At 36.9% G+C, this 25,405-nt stretch overlaps 4 protein-coding genes and 1 long non-coding RNA gene across 6 annotated transcripts; 4 read left to right on the top strand and 1 right to left on the bottom strand.

Annotated features, from left to right (window-relative positions):
• The first annotated feature begins 79 nt into the window (after nucleotides 1–79).
• On the top strand, nucleotides 80–2,890 carry LOC147295749 (uncharacterized). The gene is made up of 3 exons (XR_015120268.1): nucleotides 80–237; nucleotides 1,619–1,690; nucleotides 2,669–2,890. It is a non-coding gene; the product is annotated as an uncharacterized LOC147295749 (long non-coding RNA).
• TOM3 (tobamovirus multiplication protein 3) lies at nucleotides 408–6,630 on the bottom strand. The gene is made up of 11 exons (XM_086231421.1): nucleotides 6,114–6,630; nucleotides 5,722–5,812; nucleotides 5,546–5,598; nucleotides 5,371–5,463; nucleotides 5,173–5,244; nucleotides 2,881–2,953; nucleotides 2,750–2,795; nucleotides 1,581–1,644; nucleotides 1,426–1,479; nucleotides 1,040–1,117; nucleotides 408–927 (listed from the first exon to the last, which is right to left on the bottom strand). The coding sequence occupies exons 1-11, from the start codon at nucleotides 6,285–6,287 to the stop codon at nucleotides 835–837; spliced, it is 891 nt and encodes a 296-aa protein (XP_086087547.1). The 5' UTR covers nucleotides 6,288–6,630; the 3' UTR covers nucleotides 408–834.
• A 2,112-nt stretch (nucleotides 6,631–8,742) lies between these two features.
• On the top strand, nucleotides 8,743–13,879 carry LOC147295747 (Remorin family protein). Its single transcript, XM_086233351.1, has 6 exons — nucleotides 8,743–8,960; nucleotides 9,275–9,404; nucleotides 9,858–10,460; nucleotides 11,773–12,262; nucleotides 12,795–12,876; nucleotides 13,438–13,879. The coding sequence occupies exons 1-6, from the start codon at nucleotides 8,910–8,912 to the stop codon at nucleotides 13,639–13,641; spliced, it is 1,560 nt and encodes a 519-aa protein (XP_086089477.1). The 5' UTR covers nucleotides 8,743–8,909; the 3' UTR covers nucleotides 13,642–13,879.
• Nucleotides 13,880–16,190: 2,311 nt separating this feature from the next.
• LOC147295746 (CCCH-type zinc finger family protein) lies at nucleotides 16,191–20,001 on the top strand. Its single transcript, XM_086231927.1, has 3 exons — nucleotides 16,191–16,504; nucleotides 17,517–17,627; nucleotides 17,767–20,001. The coding sequence occupies exons 1-3, from the start codon at nucleotides 16,340–16,342 to the stop codon at nucleotides 19,693–19,695; spliced, it is 2,205 nt and encodes a 734-aa protein (XP_086088053.1). The 5' UTR covers nucleotides 16,191–16,339; the 3' UTR covers nucleotides 19,696–20,001.
• A 794-nt stretch (nucleotides 20,002–20,795) lies between these two features.
• EMB2794 (Tetratricopeptide repeat (TPR)-like superfamily protein) lies at nucleotides 20,796–25,131 on the top strand. Of its 2 annotated transcripts, none has more exons than XM_086231926.1 (3): nucleotides 20,796–23,522; nucleotides 23,672–23,803; nucleotides 24,817–25,131. In XM_086231926.1, the coding sequence occupies exon 1, from the start codon at nucleotides 20,833–20,835 to the stop codon at nucleotides 23,248–23,250; it is 2,418 nt and encodes an 805-aa protein (XP_086088052.1). In that variant the 5' UTR covers nucleotides 20,796–20,832; the 3' UTR covers nucleotides 23,251–23,522; nucleotides 23,672–23,803; nucleotides 24,817–25,131. The 2 variants fall into 2 exon arrangements, with proteins under 2 accessions (XP_086088052.1, XP_086088051.1); XM_086231925.1 differs by having other exon boundaries at nucleotides 24,808–25,131.
• Nucleotides 25,132–25,405: the final 274 nt, after the last annotated feature.

Below are 25,405 nucleotides of genomic sequence, written 5' to 3'. Positions count from 1 at the left end.
AATTTGATCATATGGTCAACCATCTTAACCAGCCACTCGAATCCACTTTTATAACACCTTCATTTCCCTTCTTGTTCAACCAGATGATAAACCCATTTGTCATCATAGAGAGAGAGAGAGAGAGAGAGAGAGAGAGAGAGAGAGAGTTTCAGGTGCAAACCCGGAAATTATAGCATTAAACATAACCAGCAAGTTTCAGCCATGAAAAGAAGCATGCAGTCTCAGAAGTCAGAACAGGTATGCTTCCTCTGGCCAAAAGATCATATTCTTTTCAACAACCTACATCCTTGATTCCTTATTGTTGCTATCAATCATATACACTCCAACACCACAAAACACAAGATACTAGTTTTTCTTTTCAGCTAGATAAGTACAGATGGCTGAAATCATATGTAAACACCAAGATGTTGTGAAAGCACTTGCTTTAATAGAGATGCGATAGATTAACACAACTGTCAAAACACTTTAATCCCAATCATACAGAAAACAGTTCATTTGCTCCCCTTTTCCTATTCATGGAATGGCCACTTAAGTTTTTGACACTGTTAAAACAACAAAGCACCAATCGTATGATTCAAGACATTCAAAATAAAAGACCATGATACTACAACATATTTGACAATCCTTTAAAGGTCATTTCTTTTCATCAAATCTACCACCCCCTGCTGAGAACGAACACTCAAAAAGCTGCTGTTCCTCAAAGCACAGAGTGGTCCACTTTTTATCTTCCTTCCAAGATTTCATTCTCCCCAGAGGGTAGATAGGCATCTCAAAAATCACATATTCGTAAGTCCCTCACTTTTGGTTTGCTTTGATCAAATGTTTTCCATCCTCTTAGCGAATAGGGTGATATTGTGTGATCCCACGCTTTGGAGGCAACTTCCTCAAAATGAAAAGGACCAAAGAAGAAGGCAATATCTCCACCAACTATAAAGAAAGGGGAAGAAAAATTTCAATGGTGAAATTTGAAACTCCAATGAAATTTAATGGACCAAAAGAGTTACATTAGCCAAACAAAAATATAAAACAAAACACTTACCAGGTAATATATGAAGTTTAGAATTGGGTGATTCAAGACATCAAGGTCTGCAGCTTTATCAAATGCATTGAAGCACATCTGTAGCACAAGATTACAAATCATAGAAGCTCAAGTGAGGAATTAATAAATCAAGGTGCAATGATTTAGCTGTGGCTTTAATTACCATTGTTTGATCAAAATGAACAGCCTGAAGTAAATTGGAGGAACATAATATCCAATGCAAATTGTTTGGTCATATACTCGTACAGACACATGATATATGCACAAAATAAAACTGACCGTCTATGTGGTTTTGATGTTTAAAACTTTGACCTACTTAAAGACATCAAGCTTCCTCAAGTTCAAGGAGTAGTAGGTGAACTCCAAAAAAATTCAAGCAGACTCACCATTACGCATCTCACAAGGAAACATGTAAAACATATGGTTGTCACGTAGCCAACCTATCAAAGCCAAAAAACACAAAACAAATGTAATAAGTACAACTAGAGAATTATGAAAACTTATGGGTTCTTAAAAAAATACTTTTGAAGAAAGTAGTTACCTCCTGCAGCTTCTTACGCCGTCCTTTTGATTCTACAGGAAATCTCTGCAACATCAAGAAGAGTCTGGCAGAAACAACAGCAGATACTACATTAGAAGATTGCCCAGAATGTAAGTTTTATGTCAAAATACATTTATATATGTCAAGCCTGTGAAAAGCAGTATTCTGTATTATCTGGCAGGAGTCAAAAAAGAATACCAATATTTTACCACCCCCCCCCTCTTTTAAATAACATGCACACCAAATAATCAGTGACCCCCCTCTTTTAATAACATGCACACCAAATAACCAGTGAAAATGTGTTACATCCTCAAAGTTTCTCCCACAGAAGCACAACAACACAACCCCATGCTATTTATATTTTATGCCTGACCTTCACTAACTGTAGCATGCACACTATACATAACTTCTAAAAACTTGACGTTCTATCACAGAAAGGGAGATGATGTAACAGAGACGTTTCAGCCCTTTCAACCTATCTTGCAGGTGCCCATAAAAAATAAACATTCATCACTCATAAGCATCATGAGACACATACCTATGTGAACACTATTTGAGAAGAAATCTCCTCCATAAAGTCCCAAATATTTAAATGCTCCACAATTCTTTAAGAATGTGATTATAGAATCACCATGGACTGGACTAAAAGACGAAGCAATTTGTATACCGAGAGAGAGAGAGAGAGAGAGAGAGTAGAATAGTTTGTTCAACTACCACCTAAAATTCAGTGGCTATAGAACAAAAGTTATTCTGGACAATGAAGTGCTAATCTAAAGCCAGTTGTATGTGGAGACACAGCTGATGAAGAGGTAGACCGGGATTAATATAAAAAGAGGCAAAATGACAAAATTTCTAAGGATCCACTAAATATGATGCATCAGTGAAATTGAATTTTTGAAGAAGCCTCTTTATTGTGTTTATTTTCTTGAATGATTTGCTCTTTTGGGTTACAAAACGTGGGCAAGAGCATCATACCCACTCAACACTCTGTTAGTCCACAATCTCCTTTGTGTCTTAGAGGTGCTAATGTCTAATTAAGTCAATTCCAATGTGTGCTTTTGTTACAATTTTTTTTCTTTTTATTTCAGAAATACACAGCACACTGCAATTTTGCAAGTGTACATGTTTCATATGTTGGAAGTGCAGCAGAGAGAACACAGCGCAATTACCTTCCACCATATAGAAGAAACCCAAGGGCGGCAAATAAGGACACACCTGCAGGAATATATGTATTAGAATAACAGATCACCAATTTCCACTGCAAAGCTTCACAAATTATATGTGTTTAGTAAAGAAATACCTGCAAAGAACATCTTAGACAAGATTGCCACAACATGGACAGGCTTCCACCATAATACCAACCACAAAGAAATCTGTAACAATAAAACAAAAAGATTTTTCAATGATATTATTAATATTCCCAACAAGTAAACAATTAACCCCACAAATACTACACAGTGTTAAATTAGAAACATACATACAACTATGCAGAGTGTACAATATCAACAACAAAACAGAAAATAATGACCCTACATCATTTCCTCAACAGTCAACGCCCAGACAGAGGCTGTAAAACATAATAAACAATGCCTAATTGTTTGACTAATTCCACACTAACAGAATTTGATAAGCAATAGAACTGACCAGCAGTTTAGCACCTGATTAGTTTGTACAGTGATAATAGGCACAATTTGAGAACTACAACCTAACATTTAGACACACAAATTCAAACATGTAATAAAATCATATTTGCATCTAAAAGTTGTTTTCTGTTCCTAAGTGACAGAGTTTTTCAATTCCAATGAGCAAATATACTAGAGATTTTTCATGAAACATATGAACAAATATACTTGTTTGACCAAAAAAGGGAGCGAAAATAGTTGTATTATAATCAGTATAATCAAGACCATATCAACTATAATGGAAAATTGTGTATGCCATTATTCCATAAAATATGCAAGTATAGAAAAAAAGAAGGAATGGAAATAGCCTGTTCCTTATTTTTATTTCCTACTATGGAAAATAAAAACACCATGATTGAGAAAAAATTTCAATCTTCCAAAAAAAATTTAAGGTTGAGTCAAACAAAATCATAAAGTTAGGACACTTATTTAATGAGTTAATTAGAAAGAACCTTGAGAATGGGCCAATTCCAAATAACCACATGTGCATACAGAAGCAGTCTTTTTTGGCAATTATAGTATTATAGCAAGCGTCAAATGACAAGTAGACTGATAAATAGAAACAACCCAATGCATGTTTTCCCTTTTCTTGTTTCTATCACGTATTTTTCCCGTACACTTGCATGATGAAAAGGGAAGACACCTGATTGATACTATATTTAAATCATCCCATTATTAAGTCCATCAATGCAATAAAGGGAATAACATGATAGACATGGGCCTAATCATAAACCTATTTATCAGGTACAAATGAATTACATCGTAGTATTCCCATCCAGAATGACACCTAACAAATCATCAATCCATTACCTTTCATCTACTTCCTCACATTTTTTGATATCTAATAAACAACCTCGCTAAACCCCTTGGGTGCTTCCAGTCAACTGTAGGTCAAAGCATTAACAAACTGTGGACACCTAACAAAATCATGAGAAATATTGAAAACTAACCCAAATTTGAGTTAATTAAAGACTTCTAACCCTTTTTTATTAGATTTAGAAATTTGACCCTCAAAAGCGCTCGAGATCCGCTTGCGAAGTGCTCGAACACCCCTCAAGCACTACTTGATAGGGTTTGAGCACTTCTTGAGGGAAGCTGGAGCATTACTCATGGTCAAATTTCTAAATCTTTAAAAAAATGGTTAAAAGTCTTTAATGAAAACAAAAAAGGATTGGTTTTCAAAATTTCTCCAAATCATCAACCCATTACCCTTTATCTTCTTCCTCGCATTTTATAATATCTAATAAACAAACTCGCTAAACCCCTTGGGTGCATCCAGTCAACTGTAGGTCAAAGCATAAAAACACTCTAAAACCTTAACCTACCACTCCAGTTCAAAAACTTTTCTCTTCCCAAACACAGTATCTTTGTGCTAATTAATTCATCATTTTCTAAGCCCATTGACCCTTGACCCTTGACCCCATCGAATAGACTACCAACAATTGGATATATATACACCAACAAAATTGTCTTCACTACTTACTCAATTCACATCTGGTTACATCTATATTGCATTAATATACACCAAAAAAAGGTTCTTAAGAACCCTATTCATGAAAGGGATGATATGGTTACATATGGAAGGTTCCTTCAGAAACCCCTTAATTGCACCGGTTACAAGGCCACTAATTCACTAAATAACTTTATTTCACAATCATTGCTACTTGATACACCTGCTAAATTATCTCTAATATTTTTCAAAAATTGCTGACATATGATCAACAACTTCTACATTTACAAGAAATTAACGGAAACAATTAAGAAATATGATGGAAAGAAAAATAAAGTGGAAACAAGATAATTGTAATGCGCTTTTCAGAAAACATGACTTGCTTCCATGTAGAAGAATCCAACTCCAAAAGCTCCCTTTTTCCATGACTTAAAGTGAAACAGTGAAGCAGAAATTTCACCTGAATTACATAAACCACAGCATTAATTGTAAAGAAGCTTGGCCTCAGTCCATCTGTAGAAACAGCACGTGCCTGTTCAATGTACACATTAGGGTCATAATTAAACCATCGTATTCCTAACCCTTTCCCCTCCCCCCCCCCCCCCCCCCTACCAAAAAATATATATATATATATGTTAGTATTTGAATGAAATATAACCTGATAGTAAATTTCTGCCCAGAACAGAACCAGAAGTGCGTAAGTTGTGAAGAAAGCAAGACTTGGCATATCAAGCAAAATATGTTGGAGAATCTAACAAGAAAACCCAAACAAGCTAATTAGCAGTTACTAAACAATTAAACCAAACAGTATGACACCAATGATCAAATCCAACCTCTGGATGCAGCTTCTGCACCTGCCGGCGAAAAATAAACACTGCTGATCGAACTACAAAATTAAACAGGAGAAAAGTAAACACTCACACCCAACAAAAATCATGAACACTATTAGAATCCCGAAAACGAACGACGAGAAGATGAAATTAAAAACAAAATGTTAAACAATACAAACCTGTATTGACAACAAAATTAAGAAAGTGGAAGACCTTCTGTGTGGTCCAACCGTACTCCGGCACTCTTAATTGTATCCGAACCAATTGAATCTAATATTAAATAAAAATATATAAATATTTATCAAATTTCTACATTATCCTGAAATTAATAACATCTACGCATAGATTTGAAACGTAACAAACACAACTCAAAAATGTTGTTTCTTTTTCCTTCGTTTTAGCAACAACCAAACCTAAGCTAAAAATCCTAGCATTCGAGATTTAGAATTGAGGTAAACAAAATGAAATTCGCACATACGACATATACATACATATATAGAAAACATAGATAAAAAGATATATATATATATATAGAGAGAGAGAGAGAGAGATGAAGACATATATAAATTACCAGGGCAACGAAGGCGACGAGACCGTAGAGAAGGGCGAGGGCGTGAAAGATACGATCTTGCCAAAGAGGTGAGTCGTTGATGTTTTGCCACCAATTCGATGCGTCTCTCAGATTGTATGCTATCACCGCCGCCTGAACCACGCCGCCGCTGCCACCGCTACGCCCCATGCTCATCCCAATCCACAATTTTTTGTTTTTATTTATTTATTTATTTATTTTATTATTATTATAATTATGAAATTATACAGCAATTATCACTCAGTTTCTGAACCCCAGAACCCAGAGCCAGATGTTGATTGAAATTTGAGATATGAAAATTGCCCCGCGATAAAACGAAGAAGAAGAAGAAACAATTAATTGCTTTCTTTCCCTTTTTTCTGTCTGTTTTTCTTTTTCTTCTCTTTTTTTCCGCGAAGTTGGAAATCCCAAAACGGCCGGCCAAAATAGGAGAGCCCGAAGCGGAGATGTGATTGTGGGTACAGGCGTTGTTGTTGTTGGGCTTTATTTCCTTTATGGGCTCTGTTTCTTCTCGAACTTTGATGTTTCAGACGGCCCTTATCTAGTTACCTGTCTCTTCTCTTGTGTTACACGCGTGACACGTCTGCTCATCCTGCCAACAAAGCAAATTGTAGAAACGCTTAAACATGCCATCGATATACTATCAAACGACAACATGCCATTTAATATCTTATTATTTTTGTCCATTTAATATCTCTACGCTTCGTCTTTCTGAAGAACGGCATGGCACCAAGAATGGGCTGCTATGGTATTTCCCAAATGTCCTATTATAATAGCTCTATAATAGCTCACCAATCTATTTACCACTGTTAGTTTGCTGATATTTCTTTTCATTATATTGAAGATATCTAAATTCGAATCTATTCTTTTTAAATGAAAAATCAAAATTACTAAGTAAGTGTAAAGTCTTCTAGTAAATCTTAGATATGTCTAACCATCCAAAAATTATTTGTTATCTGACAAATCTAATTCTTTTGTGAGAATTTCACTTTAGGGTATCTATTCTCTCAATATTTATAGTTTATTTGTTTTTAATCGTTAATATTTAAGAAATTGTAATTCTTTTTTATTTAAGAAAGATGTGGATATTCGAATTTGTGATTCTTTGATTCTACCTTTTTTTTTTTGGGTTTATTGATTCTACTTTCTAGCAACTTATTTTGAAACATTTTCCAAGGTCTCCTTGAAAAAAAAAAAAAACAAAAAAAAAACAAAAAGTGTAAGAACTTTGATAAAAGAAAAAAAAAAGTTAATTACACTTACATCTCTTGAGGTTTATTATCTTTTCACATACACCTTTTTCACATACACTTCATGGAGTTTCAACAATTACACATACACCCCTTGAGATTTCAAAACTGTTGCATATGGCCCTATAGTGAGACGAAAAATTATGAAAAATTATGCAAAATGACATGCTAAGGGGTTAAATGGCCTAATAAGATTACTCAAGGTATAATGTCCAACCTCAATACAAATATTTTTTTTTTGTTTATTTATTTTTTTCTCTTATAGAGGGTTATATGTAATAGTTTTGAAACCTCAGGGGTGTATGTGTAATTTTTGAAACCTCAGGGGATATATGTGAAAATACGATAAACCTTAAGGGGTGTAAGTGTAATTAACTAAAAAAAAATTAGTCTAAGACCTCTGAATCCTATTTTTAAGTGCCTCTACCGATAAGCTGCTAACTTCGTTCGAATTGGACAACATTAGACCAGAGATACATAAAATATTAAAGTTTGACTGAATCATGCGTTAAGGTTTATGTCATGACCAAAAGCTAAAGGATCATCGTGCATGAAATTTCAAAATCTAATGATGTTGATGTTGGTCTCTAAGCTAAAGGATCATAATGCTATGATTTGCACACTTACAACTTACAACCATAAAGATTTAAAGATTTAATCTATTTTTTCAACCAAAAGTTTCACTAAAACAAAACTTTTAGATCCCAAAAATAAAATTAGCACAAGCCAAAACTGAGTTTGACCATCCACGTAAGACCAAATGACTTTAGACATGAACAAAGTTCTGGGGCCATGTGGCTTTGAGTTGGCCTTTCTATCCATTTGATATTGATTTCTGCTTAGGTATAAACTAATAATGAATTGATGGGTTTGAACGGTCAAAAGCAATGAATGTGATTTGTGGGTCTCAAACTCATCATAGTCTCATTAAGTTGTTTGTCATCAACTAAAAGAATGTTTGCTTATTCAATGCATGCAACTTAAAAACTCTCTCTATTGGTTCCTTGAATTCATTCATTTTTCCTGGAAAAAAAATATTTAATGTCTTTTATGTTTATAGAGTTCTTACTTCTTACAAAACTACTTTCAGAATAATGTTTATTTCAATAAATTATTTTTTTTCTAAGACTATAGTCTATACATGTCATTATGTCATTATGTGAAGCAGTCAAAGATATTAAAGTAATATTAGACGCAGATGGAGATGGAAGCATTGGGATCCCAGAGAGACACAAACCCCATACCTAAATAAATTTATAAAAAACTCAAAAAGGAAGGATCCAATGAATTTTGGCCCGTGAATTAGTGACAATTTTTCCTTATAATTCTGGCATCCAAAAAAAGCAAAGTGGAGACTTTGTGCACTATTTCCGTGAGAGATCGAATGAGACGTGACCTTCTTCAATCTTCAGTGTATCTGTACGAGACTGACTGCAACTTGAAGCTCAAAATAAGCAAAAGAAAACTCAGTTACTCACGCATACTGAGCTACACAGAGCCTCAGTGAAATGCTGCTACAACACACCGCATGATGAACACGCCAAATACTATGGATTATGAAAGGATCCAAAAGCCTCAGGTGAAGCTGCCTTTTTATTTTTCTTATTTTCTGCATTTAATGTGCTCATTTTTATTTTTACTTTCTCTTACCCCAATGTGTTAATCTTATAGATATACCAAAACAACGCATCGTTTTCAAATTTTGTTTCCTTTTGTTTCTTTATTGCTTCAAGAGTGTGCAAAACTCAACCTTTTTGATCTGTCAATTTCACACCCACATTTTTTACTCAAAGTTTTCATTTTTCTCACTTTTTCTTTTGGATATAACACAAAGACCCAGTGTAAGGGATTTTGTTTTTATTGAATGGTTTATTGGGGGATTTGAAAGTGCAGGGTGGTGGGGGATTTTCACCTGGGAAGTTGAGGTCTATGCTACTGGGAGTAGAGAAAAAGAGGAAGGAAAGGGAAGATTCTGAATCTGCTTTCACTTCGAGATCACAGCCTTCTGAATTTGACGAAGCTGGTTAGTTCTTTTTTCTTTTGTTTTATTTTGTGAGTAGTGACTGTTTTCTGGAAGAATTGGCTTTTGACAACCTTGTCTTTTAGCAAAAAGTAAACTAGGAATTTTGAATCTTAGATGTCTTATTCTTTGAATTAAGCCACTGGGTCACTGGCGATTCCGATATAACAGAAATTCGTAGGATTTGCACACTTAATCAGCGTTTGATACATTTGATTTCTTTTTAGTTTTCCTCATTTCTCTCGGGACCAAACAGAGGAACTGGCTCTGATTATTATTATGTTTTGGTAAAAACTGATTATGTTTGTACAAGCCCTATGCCATTTCAATTGGGTGCTGCAAAAAAATGAAATTTTGTTATTTTATTTGGAAGAATAAATCTAATTCAGTGAATTGATTCTTGATTTCTTACCCTCAGGATGTTTGACTGGATTGGTAGTGAATATATTCTTGCAGGTGGTAGAAGTTCTGATAACTGCAAAGATGTTGATGTTGTGAGTGTCCTTCCTGAATGCTCCACTTTGACTACTGCTGACTCCTTAGGCTCAGAGATGATTAGTGTGAAGGACAACACATTGGTCAATTCCAGAGTTAGGAACCAAGAAGGCCCTTCTTTAGATTACGATAGTGGGCATGATGCTGTGAGTGTGTCCTCATCCATCTTTGAGTTTCAGAAGGCAGAGCGGACCCCACACAGAGTGCCTCTTGCGCCATTCTCCAAACCAGCACCATCCAAATGGGACGATGCTCAGAAGTGGATAGCCAGTCCAACTTGGAACCGGCCAAAGATGGGGCAGGCTCAAATGCAGGGTGGGCAACGAAAGGTGGGTAACCTTGGTTATGGGAGTCGACAACCAACCACAAAGGTTGTTGTTGAAGTTCCAGATCAAAAAGTATATAGTTTTGAAGAACCAGATACAAAACGAATTGACACTAATCAAGCTAAGATGGAAAGTGGGGGGCAGAAGGTTGTTAGTTGGGAGGCTGACCCATACCCTATTGCAGATTCGTATGGCAAGCCTGTGCACATGATTGAGAACTCTGTTGGAGAGTCAGCAAGTAAGAATGTGGTTTATTTTTTATATTTCAGTTAAGATGCTTGTTTCGTAACTGCATCCTTCTTTACAGAGTAAGATTTTCAGCTCTGCAATCAAGCTAGTAAGATATTTACTGAATTCTGTGTTCTAAAATGTTATTGGCGCTTTCAGCAGGAGTTGTAATTTAATGTTTGACCATTTTAACAGTCAGTCACTTTGGTACACCATTTTGATTATTACCAATTTATAATAGAAAAAAGCCACTATGTATACTTAACAGAAAATGAGTGGATGCCCATCATGTCCTTACTGGTGTTTGGTATGGGAATAATTTGAAGAACAACTATGATATTATTCTCGTGTTATTTCAAATCCATACCACTTTCTGACCATAATTCAAGATACATCGGAGTGGTGTTATCCGCCTTTATAATTGCTTTATTACTCAAACGAGTTGTTTAATAATCACAAAAGCACCCTGCTGTCCAGATCAGTGGTAGGCCCTTTAAGGTTGTGGGGGGTTTTTTGATGCCTCCTTCATATTGTTAAGTGAGGCCTTCCAGAAAGAAAAGAGCTTTTATAATTTGTATAGCCAGACTCGCAGGTTCTTTCCTGCCTTCTAGACTTCTAGTCTTCTCTTTGATGATGCTACATAAGCCTAATTCAAAGCTTATAAACTTTAAAGTGCTACCTGACCTTTTAAGTTTGCAACTCAGTGGGCCTTAAATCCTTGGATGAAACGAACTTTACTTGGTGAGAAGAATATAATGTGACACAATTATCAGATTCAGGAACAGGCTTCAGGTTGTATAATGTTGTGGTGCTGCTAGCAGTGAAAGGTTTAAGGTATCTTCTGCAGAATGTTGTTTATGCTGCAGTTTGATAGAAAAAGAAAAAAAAAAAAAAAAAAGTATATTTCATTACTGAGGAAGGCAACTGAAAAATATCATAATTTTTTACTGAAACACTTTGTCTCTTCTTAAGCCTCATTGACAACCTGGACTGTAGACCGTGATCTGTAATGTTTCAGCTTTCCCTTCCTTTATCATTCCTCTATTTTTTTTTTGGGTGCTTCTCTTGCTTACTGTTCTAGGGTAGTGCCTCCTTTATGTGTATTTAATTTACTTATAGAAAGTTTGATTATGATATTCTTTAACCGAAAAAGTCACTCGTAACATCTTGATTGAATCTGTGTATTGTGCTTTTTTTTTTTTTTTGCTGTGTGGTGTGTTATTTCTCAATTAAATTAACTTTCAGGTGCAATGCTGTACAGAGTGAACTTTAGATGACAATTTGGGACTTACCAGCTGTACATTTGCATATGATTTTTGCAGTCAATCTTAGCCGGCATGATTCTTCTGTAGCCTTCCATGGCACGACAACATTTATTCCTCCCCCCTCAACAGCAAGGTCTGTGTCAATGAGAGATATGGGTACAGAGATGACACCCATTGCTAGCCAGGAACCCTCCAGGACTGGAACTCCTGTGGGGGCAACAACACCAATTCGCAGTCCAACTAATTCCAGGCCATCAACTCCTAGCAGAGCTGCACCAACTTCATCTCCAATTAATCCACATATTGAGCACCTAGATCCTAACAAGGAGTTGTCTGAAAAGGAGCTACAAATGAAAACTAGGAGAGAGATAATAGCTCTTGGTACACAGCTGGGTAAGATGAACATTGCTGCCTGGGCTAGCAAAGAGGAGGATAAGGATGCATCCACATCGCTGAAAACTGTACCATCAGAACAACTGACAAAAAGTGTTACTGAGACACGTGCAGCAGCATGGGAGGAGGCTGAGAAAGCCAAGTATTTGGCTAGGTTAATTCATGCCCCTCAAATTTTCTTCCCTTATTTCCTTTTTTGTAGCCCTACAATAACTGTTGATTTATTAGTACTGTATGTTTTAGCGTCAAAACTCAGAAAGCAAGATGGTTATAAAGATTCTGTTTTTTTTTTTTTTTTTAAATAAAATTTTACGTGGTAGAAATAGAATACTCAATTTGATTTTTGTTGGTGATAGTTAAAGACTATTATTTGTAGGTACCTTATTTATTTATTTATCAAAATACTCCAATTCATTTATGAATTATTTTCAAAATTAGGAATGTAGACATATTTTGTTTAATCTTCGTTTTCTGAAGTTACAAATACTCATTGAATAATGATATTAATGGAGATGCTTATGTGTTCTTTAAGTGAGGAAATGATAGATGAAATAAATCCATCTCCTACCATTGTAGCTGGATTGTTGGATCATGACACTTCATTTTTAGGGATACATACCCTCATTTATGCTTTGGCTATTCCGTCTTTCCAAATTGTGGGTGTAATCATGGCTACAATTATCCAGGTTCAAACGTGAAGAGATGAAAATTCGAGCATGGGAAAATCATCAGAAAGCAAAAGCAGAAGCTGAGATGAGGAAAATTGAGGTACTTTTTAGTTGCTTGCTATTTGAAATTCTGTTGTGAACAGCCATTGTGTAAGATGCACCTGTTAGTGTTAGGTAGCAGATACTGATTTACCCAACAGCTTTTATGAGGTGGAATCAGATACTATTCTAATTTTCTGAGAAGTTAATTCTTTCCATTCCTGTGATATATAGTTTGTCCCTTTTTATTAAGGCATATAATCCATCTTTGCTGTTCTAAACTTTTTAATTTCATTTTTGTATGGTTAGCTGTCTCTCTTAGCCATCATCTGCTTCTGTCTTTAGGTCTTTGTTGACACTTGACACAACTGAAAAATGAATAGTAGGGCTAACCTTCTATCAGGTTGACTTGTTTGGGCCACGTTGTTATTTGATGTTTATCTCATATTTCTTGTTCATTGGATATATGATTCACTCAATTACTTAAAAAGAGTTTAGTGTCTGGTTCATCAATGAATCTACAAAACCATCAGCTTCAGTGGTTAGTATAGTTGAACTTCTAATCTATGCATTATCCTGGAAACTATACAGTTGATTGAAACTGACAGTCCATTGGTTCCAGGTGGAGGTTGAAAGGATAAGGGGACGGGCCCACAGTAAGCTAATGAATAAGTTAGCAGCTGCAACGCATAAGGCTCAAGAAAAGCGAGCAGCAGCAGAAGCCAAGAGAAACCAGCAAGCTACAAAAACAGAAGAGCAAGCAGAGTACATTCGCAAAACTGGCCGCATCCCTTCTTTGTTTTCTTGTTGGGGTTGGTGCTCTTGATATTTGAATAACCTTCTGCTGTACGTAGAGGCCTTTGTCTGATTTTCTGTCACGCTCATATTTTCATGCTTGTACATGTAAGCGCTTATATTCATGAGCATGTCAAGATGTCCTGCTAGCCTCATATCCAGTTCTCATGTAAAAACCTGAAGACTTGATTTGGTTAAGCCTATAAAGATAGCAAGTATTCAATGTAAGTATCATCACATTCTTATTGTGCAGACCAGTGGCCTTTGTGATCAAGTAATATCTCATTATTCCTCCACCTAAGTTTATTTGGATGCATGCTTGAAGAGAACTTGCAAAAAGTGAAAAAGTGCAAGTCCCACTTGTTTTATTTTTTATAAATTTGTTCATTCCAAAAGAGATGGGCAATGTTGTCCTTTCACATCCGTAAAAAACTGATAAAAAAGGAAAAGAGAGTTGATAAATACACACTCTTTTTTTCTTTTTGCACATTCTTCATCACTTAATTAGTGATTTTACAAATTTATCCCATTGTGAAAATACCTTAAAGCCCTCCCTAACACACCTCACCTCACCTTCTTTCTTCCTTCCCTCCCAATTAACTGTGCCTTGCTTGACCCTCTCTCCCTTGCAATTTTTGTCTGGGACCATGCACCCCAGCCCAGCCCTTTTCTGGCTCTCTCTCTCTTTTAATCTTCTTTCCCTGGCTTCTCTCCCCTTCTACTTGTAGCACCACTGTGCGCAGCACCTTCTAGCGACTGCGTGCATCATCGTCGAAGCCACCCCACCTTCCTCCACAGCATCTTCCAGCCACTGCGTGCAGCACCGTCGAAGCCACCCGTGCGTAGCATCGTTGAAACCACCCGTGCGCAGCACCGTCGAAGCAACCGCGTGCAACACAGTCGAAGCCACGTGCACGCCCTTCTACTTGTACCAACCCAGCCACACCACCCCTTCTGGCTTTCTCTTCTTCTTTGTGGCTTCTCTCCCCTTCTACTTGCAACACCACCGAGCGCAGCACCTTCCAGCCACCATGCCCTTCTGCTCGCACTAACCCAACCACACCACCCTATCAAGATCAGCCACCACGCCACCCCTCTCTCTCTCTCTCTCCTTCCCTCTCTCCTTTCCCCCAAGAAAACAGTCAAAAAAAAAAAATATATATATATATATTTGTAGCTAGTTCGGAAGTATAGTGCCGAACATCAAGAAACCGTTTGGAAGTACAGTGTCAAACACTTTCAGTATGTTCGGCAGATGACTGCAGAATGAAGAGACAAATTTTGGAAGTGCAGTGCCGAATAACCTGCGACATTAACAATCCTCCACCCGAAAATTAAACCCTAAACTCTAAAAAACCCATGCTCCAAATTATGTCAAACATACAAAAAATTAACCAAAGGACTCTTAATTTTTGGTGTTGCGGGGAGTGGAAAGAGAGGAGTTGGGTGTGTGTGTGTTTTTTTTTGTTTGAGTAGATGGAGTGTGTTGGATAAAATGAGTGTATTGGGGTAATTTGAGGGGTGTGTTAAAAAAAAAATTTTAAATTTTAAATGAGAGTAAGATGTGTAGGAGAAAAAAGTGTGCAAAAAGAAAAAAAAAAAAAGATACGCAAATAATAGCAAATCAACAATTTTAACCACGGTTGGGATAAATAGACCGTTTAAGACTTTAAGGTTAGCTGCCTTTAAGTACCAGTGTAGCTCTCCCAACTCCCAAGTTACAATATCCAACAAGGTTCGGACTTTGCAGTGAGCCACTGAACTCAGATCCGTGTCTGACTGTTCCGATTTCCGAAGCTCATCCCATAAAAAACACGACACAAACGGTCACGTTAAGTAACTTACCAAAAATAGTGGCAAAAAAAAAAATGTAACTTACCAAAAAGGTTATTGAAAGCAGTTTAAATTATCAGATAAAAAAAAAGTAGTTTAAATTCATAAATATAAAAGGTGATACATATGAAGTGCCAGTATCAATAATTCATACTTGATAGAAATAATAAAAAATTACTTGGAAAAAATGATATATTCTATTCAAATTTTTTTTTGAATACATATAAATATATAATATCCAGATAAAAAAAGAATACATATAATATCTATTTAATGAGGATTTTTGGGTGATACAATATTTAGTAGTAAACATACAATGTATATTCTAAATTGTTTAATTTAAACCAAACAATTAATACACAAGTAACACAACATGCAATTTTTTTTTATGTCTCAAGAACACGCTTATAACTTGTGTCATAACACAAGAGTGTGAATACGGTGATTATAACTTGGAAGAACATGCAGTTAATTTATATGTTTTTATGATTTGTTATATATTTTTTAAGCTTAAAATAGTTACATAAAAATTGAAAACATATATGCTTACAACGGGAAAGTCAAATAACTTTTGGATTTTTGGTCTCAATAAAAAAAAAAAACTTTTAGACTGGGTGTGATGTGCAAATAGAAACAAGGGGACAACCTATTATTAATTTTATTATATTACAAAATTCCTTTTTTTTTTTTTTTGAAAAAACAACTAACGCTTAGCTTAAATCCTCATCTATCATATTATACACCCACTCCCTCTATCACAATCTCTCTCTTCTCAGACTTGCCAATCTCTGTGGCGGCTCTTCTTCAAGATTGGATCGGCCTCTCTCTCTGTCTCTTCCTCTCGAAATCGATCTGATACCGAGACGATCCGTGGAGGTTTTAAGCCAAGAATCGCCATGGTAGTTGGCGCACAACCACAACAGCAGCAACAGCAGCAGCAACAACAGAAGCCGCCACAGCAACCACCGCAACAGCAACCCGAGACTTCGGCTGAAGAGGAGGCCTTGAAGAGGAACACCGATTGCGTCTACTTTCTCGCGTCGCCTCTCACCTGCAAAAAGGTTCGGCCTCTGTTTGGTTTCGATTTTTTGTTCTGGCTATTCTTGCTTTGAATTTTAGGGCTTTAACGTTTCGTTTTTGTTTATATATGGTTGGATCTTGGGCTGTTTGGTTTTTGCGGTGTTAAGGTTTCAGATTTAAAGGGTTTCATAATTGTTAATATTGATCTTTTCTCCGTAAAATTTGGATTTCAATCGACGGAATTGGAATTGGGGTTTCTGGATGTGCTTGATAAGATGGATCTTGTTAGGGTACTGTGTTTTCCTTTGGGTAAATATCATTCTTTTCTCTAAAAAAAATAAAACCCTAGAACATAAATATACTTATTTATAACAAAGAATTGTAATGTTAAATATCTGCTAGAAGCATGAGGATTATGGTTTATTGAACAATTATGCCATATGGTTTCTATGTATTCAGAATCAATAATGGGTTCCAGGCCTTGGAAATTTGATGTGCTTACTTTTAGTGGCTTATTTAGTTAGTCTATGAGAAGCCATGTCCCAAGAAATTATTTATGTTAATATAATGCTTGCAGCAGACAATCATCCCTTTTTCCACAATTGGTTTATGTTCTGCACTATATAGTAGCCTGCTTGATTTTATTGTCTCTTTTGCCTTTGATGCTGATCTGGGAACAGTTAATTTGTTACTGGATGTGGATTTTACTTCAAGCTATCTCTGGATATGAATTTTTGGTCTTGATCGTTTCTGTAATACTGTTTGTCTTGCCTTTTCTTCGATTGTTTTTTTGTTTGTACCCTTTTTTGTTACTTTGCGAAGTGGATTATTAATTGAGTTGCATGTTTTCACTATTAACTTTAATAAGGTATTAAAATTGTGTGAATGGTATATTTAAAGCATTCGATATACTTAGTAATGCATTTGAGCTGTTATCTGAATAAAGTAGTATCGTCTTTATGTAGAGCCCTAAAACATTTTTATCAGTACTAATATGCTATCAGTAGTGGTGGGTTCATCTCAGTGGTAATCTCATTGATACCTTGTTGACAGGGAAGTGAATGTGAATATCGTCACAGTGAATATGCTCGGGTCAATCCCAGGGATTGCTGGTACTGGTTGAATGGTAATTGCTTGAATTTGAAATGCGCGTTTCGGCATCCGGTGAGTCTTTCTCTTATCTTTCTCCAACTTTATTTGTTTCATGTTAAGACTTGTCTTTGAAAGTGACAGCAGTGCCCCTTTTTTCCTGTTTGTGAAAGCATGCAATAATTGTTTCTGACCACCTATTGTTCCTCTTCAGCCTCTTGATGGTTTGTTAGGAAGCCAAGCAGCAAATCCAGCTGGGCCTTCGTTGCCTCTAGCACATACTGCGACAGTGCCTGCAGCACCTGCAAACCATGCTACTTATAACCCGAGTAAACAAGCGACTCCCTGTATTTTCTTCCAGAAGGGGCTTTGTTTAAAAGGTGACAGATGTGCCTTTTCACATGGACCAAATCCTATGACTAGTAGTAAAGTTCCACAGGCACCAGCAGCTACCCATGGTACAGAGCCTTCAAGTGTTAAGAAGGTTTTCGGTGGCTTTCAAAAGTGCACTCAAGAGCCTAAGATTCCCCAGGTAAGTGCCTCAAAGTCAGTTGGAGGGCCTCCTGAAGCTAAACCTGCTCCAAAAGTTGAAACTGCTCCACCAAGAAATGGAGTTAGTATTGAGAGGAGTGCTTCATCAGCTAAAGCCTTTGATGAGGAGGCCTTCAGATACAAGGCAAGTGTTCTGCCTGTTATCAATGGAGGCTCTACAAGTCAGGCCAATCATTTACTTCAGTCTCATGTATCAGACAATCATGGTTTCCAAAATGGGAAGGATGTTGATGAGCATTTGAGGGAGTCCTCTCCTGGATTTGATGTTCTTGTAGATGATGAGCTTGGAGATTCTGATTACTACCATGGTGAGGATCAATTTGGAAGAACAAGAGGTCATGAGGGAAGAAACTTGAATGCTGTGAATGAATATGATTTGGACCATCCTGCTGATTACAATTCAATGGCTGATGTTGATCGAGAAAGGTTTTGTGATCCACTTGGCTATGACCCTTACGATCACATGCAAGGGCAATATGCATGGGACCAGCACAGGGCTTCATCTGAGAGAATGCTAGTGGGCCCTGCTCATCTTGAGAGGAGGGGTTACCGCAAATCTGACAGTCCAGATCACATTGATGAGGCAGATCTACGGCATCGTTTATCCAAGCATAGGAGGGTAAATGGTCTGAGATCCATCATCAGTCATGATTATACCCTTGAAAACCATGTTGAGGAGCGAAAAAGCCGTCCTCGTAGGGATTCACAACAATTGCCCTCACATGAGGGCTCCCTCAGTAGTCGTCTTCGTGGTAGAATAAAGCTTCCAGGTGTGTCTCCTCCAGTCAATGGTAGTGACTTGCACCCAGAAAGAGAAGTTGACAGAGGGAGGAGTCGAGGCAGATTGTCCCCCAGAAGGGCTCCAGTATCTTCCCACCAAGGAAGGCTTCGAGACAGAATAAAAGGAAGGGTGCAAGAGGACTATAATAATGAGGGGAGAAATTTTGGGGCCCCTCGAATAAGGAGAGAGATAATGGATGACCGAAGTACCGAGTTTTCTCGTCCAAAACGTCTTTCAGAGCTGAAAGGTGAGAAAGATGCAGATGATAGGGAGCAATCTTACCTTGGAAAACGAAAAAGTGTGAAGATGGATAATCATCAACAATCTGAAGGTGATCTTTCATTTGAAGGGCCAATGCCCCTTAGTGAGATTCTGAAGAGGAAGAGAGAAGCAGCAGCAGCTTCTGGGAGTGGAAAATCTTCTGTCAATAAACAAGGCAATAATTCGAGAGAAAACAGGGTGAGCAATCCAGGTGGCTCTGAGACTGCAGTTGTTACAGAGATGCAAAGTAGTCTGCCCACTGATGCAGTTGGAACTGAAGATGAAAAAATTGATGTGGCACATGGTCAGTCTTCACAAGGACATAATGTTAGCGAGCTTGAGACTGAAGATGGGATGATTTATGATGAACCATTGGAGGATCGTGAGCTTGAAGCTGAAGATCAGAGGGAAGGAGAATATGATTATGAGCAAGGTGATGAGGGTGACTATAATTATGAAGAAGGTGAAAATGCAGATGCTGAAGAGGAATTCCTGGAAGATGAAGATGGGGATGACTTTGCCAAGAAGATTGGTGTCATGTTCTCGTGATTGGGCGAAGGGAAAGAGGGAGAGCAACACAGAGGGGACTGACTGCTCTTTTACATAAATATTGTGTGGAGGAGGACCTTCTAAATGGTGGTTGGTTCTGATCAGTAGCATGGCTGCTCTGGTTTCTTTATAGAATTAGGGATAGTAGGCGTTTTTGTCTCTTTATATTAATCGAAACCTTTTCATTGTATTTAAATCTGATTTAATGGGAATTTTTCTTTATGCCTGAGGCATTTTGCTGTGCTCGTTCGAGTGCATAGCTGTAACAATAGATAGTCAATAAGATCTCTATTTATTGTTCTCACATTTTCTTGACTCCACTTTCAATTATCTTTTTATCAATATTTTCTGTTATTTGTTTTCGAGGTTGAAAACTTGATATTGGATTTGTTAACTGGTCATCCTATTTTAAGTTTTAACCAATTTTTTTTTTTTTTTTAAGAACCAGGTGTTTTACAGCATTTAATATGACTCAAAGCAGTTGTTTTAGTAATAAAAAATTCTAGCTCTAACTTAATAGTTAGGGTTAAATACAAAAATGGTCCACGAACTTTACAGTAAATCTCAATTTGGTCTACTAATTATAAAAAATATCAATTTGGTCCACAAACTTTTCAATTTGTACTAAAGCAGTACAAACGCTAACTTTCATCAAAAAATTAACGGAATTGGTCACATAAAAATATGATGAACGGACTGAAATACCTCTGAAAATGTGGTCACTTACTGTGCACATGATCACTTTTCGTTAAATTTTTCGATAGAAGTTAACGTTTGTACTGTTTTGATACAACTTGAAAAGTTCATGGACCAAACTGACACTTTTTATAGTTAATAGACTAAATTGAGATTCATTGTAAAGTTTGTGGACCATTTTTGTATTTAACCCTAATAGTTAATATGAGTTAATACACATATGTGAACGTAAACACTGACATATTTGATAGACAAAAATTGACAACCAAATTTAATGAATAAGAGAGAGCGAGAAAAGCGGGTCGGGTCGGATCGGCCAAGGCTCACATATCAGCTCAAATATCTTAAAGGCTTAAACCTGTTTTGCGCTAAAAGCCTAAACAATCATCTTCCCCTCTCTTGTTGCTCTTCTTCACCAGCCCTAAGACACACAAGCTATGAATGCCCATTATTCATATTCATCTTTGTATCCCAACTGGAATCCCCAACCCGGTGAAAATGAAGCTAACTAGAGGCGCTCTTGGTTTCTTCTTAGTTTTATTTTTCATCTTCTCAAAGATGCTGCTATTTCTTCGCAATCTCTTCCACATGGGTTGCAGAACCACCTCTCATCGAGTAAGCCCTCTCTCTCCAATCCCCCAATACCCATCTAGTTCCCTTTTTATCAATGTATCATCATCATCATCCTCACATGGTTCTCTTATAGCTTGCCCGTTGGTTTGGTTCACCAGTTTTCTCTGTATTATTCGCTTCCCTTTTGTCACCAAATCCAGCCCCAATTCGTTTATTGAAAATTTGAATACAGAATCCCTGGGTAGAATTATTCAACACGACTATTGGGACGATCCCAGAATTGTGAACTTGTTGGATTCGGCATTAGCGCCTATTTGGGTGTCTAAGTTTTTGGTGGAACTGAAGGAAGATCCCATATTGGCATTGAAATTGTTCAAATGGACTAAATCCCGAATTGGGTTTTGCCACATTACTGAATCTTATTGCATTTTGGTTCACATACTCTTTTATGCTAGAATGTATTTTGATGCCCACGAGATTCTTAAAGAGTTGGTCTTGTTGAGCCGGGTGTTGCCAGGTTGTGATGTATTTGATGTGTTGTGGTCAACAAGGAATGTCTGTCGTCCGGGATTTGGAGTGTTCGATGCATTGTTTAGTGTTTTGGTTGAGGTTGGAATGCTTGAGAAAGCAAGTGAGTGTTTTTTGAGGATGAGGAAGCTTAGAGTTTTTCCAAAAGTGCGGTCTTGTAATGCCCTTTTGCATAGGCTTTCGAAGTCAGGGGAGGGGAATTTGTCAAAGAAGTTTTTTAAGGATATGCTAGGGGCTGGAATTACCCCTTCAGTCTTCACGTACAATATAATGATTGGTTATATGTGCAAAGAAGGCGATTTGGAAACTGCTAGTTGCTTGTTTGCACAAATGAAACAGATGGGTCTTACACCTGATATTGTGACATATAATTCTCTTATTGATGGATATGGAAAGGTTGGACTATTAGATGTTTCAGTTTCCATATTTGAAGAAATGAAGGATGCAGGTTGTGAACCTGATGTAATAACCTTCAATGCTTTGATTAATTGTTTTTGTAAATTTGAAAAAATGCCTCAAGCTTTCCATTTTCTCCATGAGATGAAGAATAATGGGTTGAAACCGAATGTCATAACTTATAGCACACTAATTGATGCCTTCTGTAAGGAAGGGATGATGAAAGAGGCAGTTAGGATTTTTATGGACATGAAACGAGTTGGTCTTTTACCTAACGAGTTCACCTATACTTCTTTGATTGATGCAAACTGTAAAGCTGGGAATTTGAGCGAAGCACTGAAGCTGAAAAATGAGATATTACAGGCAGGACTTAGCTTGAACATTGTAACCTATACGGCTCTACTGGATGGGCTATGCGAAGATGGGAGGATGGAGGAAGCAGAAGAAGTCTTTAGGGAAGTGCTGAGATCTGGAATAATCCCTAACCAGAAAATATGCACTGCCCTTTTTCATGGATATATCAAGGCTGAGAGGATGGAAAATGCTATGGAAATTTTGAAAGAAATTCAGGGGAAAGGATTTAAACCAGATTTGCTACTTTATGGAACCATCATTTGGGGTCTTTGCTCTCAAAATAAGCTTGAAGAGTCTGAGCTTGTAATCAGTGAAATGAAGGGTTGTGGATTAACAGCAAATCATTTTATTTATACAACACTTATGGATGCTTATTTCAAGGCCGGAAAAACCAAGGAGGCACTTCGGCTTTTACAAGAAATGCTGGATAATGGTATTGAGGTTACTGTTGTAACATTTTGTGCATTAATTGATGGTTTGTGCAAAAAGGGATTGCTCCAAGAGGCAATTAATTATTTTAGGAGGATGTCTGAGATTGGTTTGCAACCCAATGTTGCAGTTTTTACAGCCTTAATAGACGGACTTTGTAAAAATAATAACATTGAAGCAGCTAAGGAGCTGTTTTATGAAATGGTAGACAAGGGTTTGATTCCAGATAAAGCTGCTTACACCACTCTAATTGATGGAAACTTAAAGCATGGAAATCTTCAAGAAGCTTTGAGCATACAAAAGAGAATGAGAGAAATGGGTATGGAACTTGATCTGCATGCCTATACTTCCTTGATTTGGGGGCTTTCTCAATTTGGTCAGGTACAACAAGCAAAAATATTTTTTGATGAGATGATTGGGAAGGGTATCCTTCCTGATGAGATTCTGTGTATTTGTCTTCTAAGAAAGTACTATGAGCTAGGGAATGTGGATGAAGCCATCGAGTTACAGACTGAAATGATAAACAGGGCTCTAATAACTGGAACTTGTGATTATGTGGTTCCTAATGCAACAACTTGAGAGGGGGTAGTTCTTCATCCATCCTAGGTTGGTTGGTGATGTGTTGAATATCTTAGTTTGGAACAAAGAATGGTTTTAGTTTTACTAATTGGAAGTACATGAACCCAAGGACTATTTGAATTGGTTTCTCAATGGATGGGATAATTTGTTGCAAAAACTGTGTTTGATGCCACTTGAAATATGACAGCTATCTGTCAAGGCATATTAAAGATTCTCTGTGGTCTAATCAAGGCAAAATCTGCTACGTTCAAAACCTTCAATCTTTTTCCAGGGTGAGTTTTTTCCTTCGAGCATAAAACAAGTCAACATTACTTTTGGATGAGATAAAACTAATTCTGGAAACCCTAAATTCTTTTTACGTTTCCTTCTCAAATTCTTCAAGCTGCTGTATCCTGAACTGACTGTTGTAAATGTGTGGCAGCTAGAATTCCTAGGTTGGGATGTAAGTCAGGGCTAACATGGAGTCAGCTGGGCTAGAAAAGTATGATTAACAAGGAAATGATTGACCAGACAGTTGAACTCGATAATGCTTTTGACCAGCTATACTAGCAAGGTGCAAATTTCACTGTACATCTTATTATTTTGATATTCATATTCATGCCTAGATGTGGCAATTTCCTCAAGTAGCTAATCTATTTCATTGCAATTTCCTTCTCATTTTCATTAACTTGTATCATTGTATTTCTTCTATTATTTATATTAATTTGGTATGTTATTAAAGTAGTACTCTGGACTGGAGAATGGCTTTGGCTGGCCATATCAAGCCATCATATTGTAGCACCTAAGTCTTAGGCTATTAAAATATTCATATTTATTTACTGGATATATGGAAAAATGTATAAGGCTACTTATCCACCACTTGGTTAGTGTATTAACGTACTTGTTCTACTTTAGAAAAAGGAAAGTTCAGTTAGGCACATTAAAATACATTTTCAAAAGAAAAAATAACATTGCAATGTCTTTTCATAGTGAAAGATTTTCAGTTCTGAATGAAAAAAACAACTTGGCTTCAATTTGCTCAACAAGACTCCAGGGCCTAATGGTCATGCCTTGTTCACTACCGACCTTGTCCACTGCCGACCTTGTCCAGCTCTCTTTTGCATTTTGTGGTTACAGTGATCTTATAGGTGTAGTCATTCTCTCATCATCCCCTTGATCTATTACAAATTACAAAATTTCCACCATTTATCATTACCTCTCTCTCTCTCTCTCTCTCTCCCTCTCTCCCCTTGTCCTGTCACAATTTTTACATGCCTTTTGTAACAGATGCATTTTGTAATCCGCAAAGATGTGTTTTTGTTTTGTTTCATATTATGTGTGCGTGCAAAATCAGGTTTTGGTTTATATTTGGATATCCCTCCTATTGAAGGCATTCAAATGGTTGTAAGTTCATTTAGGTAAACACAACTATCATTAAAATTTCCATTGATGGGATGTTACTTATATTGTGTTTGGTGTAGTGTGGGATATAAGCTTTGGAAAAATTATCTTTCACCCCTAATAGGATTGAGAATGAATGATATTTTGTTAGTTGTTTAATTGCTATCTACATGGTAGGGATGCCAGGCAGGGGTGATGACAGCAGTGGTGGTGGCAACAATGGTGGTGTTGCAGGGTGGTGGCAATTTACTGGCAGTATCAGCTATCGCGTTGTGGTAGGGGGTGGGGTTGGCTACAACATGGTAGCAGCAGGTAATGGTGGTGCGACAACAGTTGTGATGGAAGTGAGGTGCTAGTGACAGTGGTTGTGGTGACATTTCCAGAGGCAGTTGGGGCTCAATGGTGGCATGGTGGTACCCCTCCCCATGTTATTATTATGATGATTGTTTTACCTGATGAATTTATATATCCTGGTCTAATTGCGACATAAATTATGGATATGCATAAATGTATCAAATCACATCATTAATTGAATGATATGGCTTTATTAGTTTTATCAGAAATGGAATCACATCATTAATATTAGAATGTTTTTCCATCAACAGTAGTAAATACAAAATCTCATAATAATTTATTCATATGCCTTGATGCCTTCATGAAGTAAATGTCCGAATAATTTTTTTTTTCTTTTACGAGAAACAATTAATATGTAATATTTGGAATAATGTCCTGAACAGAACTGTTCTTTGCAATCCAAATTGGTCTTGCATGGAAT

The sequence above is a fragment of the Dryas octopetala genome, chromosome 2, assembly GCF_963921425.1.
Source record: "Dryas octopetala chromosome 2, drDryOcto1.1, whole genome shotgun sequence".
NCBI classification, from domain to species: Eukaryota; Viridiplantae; Streptophyta; class Magnoliopsida; order Rosales; family Rosaceae; genus Dryas; species Dryas octopetala.
This window is presented reverse-complemented; position numbering and strand designations above follow the sequence as displayed.

Excerpts from the sequence above, each read along its gene's own strand:
- LOC147295747 (XM_086233351.1), top strand. The coding sequence starts at position 8,910 with ATGATGAACACGCCAAATACTATGGATTATGAAAGGATCCAAAAGCCT. Across the intron at positions 10,461-11,772 it reads CTCTGTTGGAGAGTCAGCAA|TCAATCTTAGCCGGCATGAT; the intron begins GTAAGAATGTGG and ends TGATTTTTGCAG. Across the intron at positions 12,263-12,794 it reads AAAGCCAAGTATTTGGCTAG|GTTCAAACGTGAAGAGATGA; the intron begins GTTAATTCATGC and ends ACAATTATCCAG.
- EMB2794 (XM_086231926.1), top strand. The coding sequence starts at position 20,833 with ATGCCCATTATTCATATTCATCTTTGTATCCCAACTGGAATCCCCAAC.
- TOM3 (XM_086231421.1), bottom strand. The coding sequence starts at position 6,287 with ATGAGCATGGGGCGTAGCGGTGGCAGCGGCGGCGTGGTTCAGGCGGCG. Across the intron at positions 5,813-6,113 it reads TCGTCGCCTTCGTTGCCCTG|ATTCAATTGGTTCGGATACA; the intron begins GTAATTTATATA and ends ATTTAATATTAG. Across the intron at positions 2,796-2,880 it reads GTCTAAGATGTTCTTTGCAG|GTGTGTCCTTATTTGCCGCC; the intron begins GTATTTCTTTAC and ends ATATTCCTGCAG.
- LOC147295746 (XM_086231927.1), top strand. The coding sequence starts at position 16,340 with ATGGTAGTTGGCGCACAACCACAACAGCAGCAACAGCAGCAGCAACAA. Across the intron at positions 16,505-17,516 it reads CGCCTCTCACCTGCAAAAAG|GGAAGTGAATGTGAATATCG; the intron begins GTTCGGCCTCTG and ends CCTTGTTGACAG. Across the intron at positions 17,628-17,766 it reads AATGCGCGTTTCGGCATCCG|CCTCTTGATGGTTTGTTAGG; the intron begins GTGAGTCTTTCT and ends GTTCCTCTTCAG.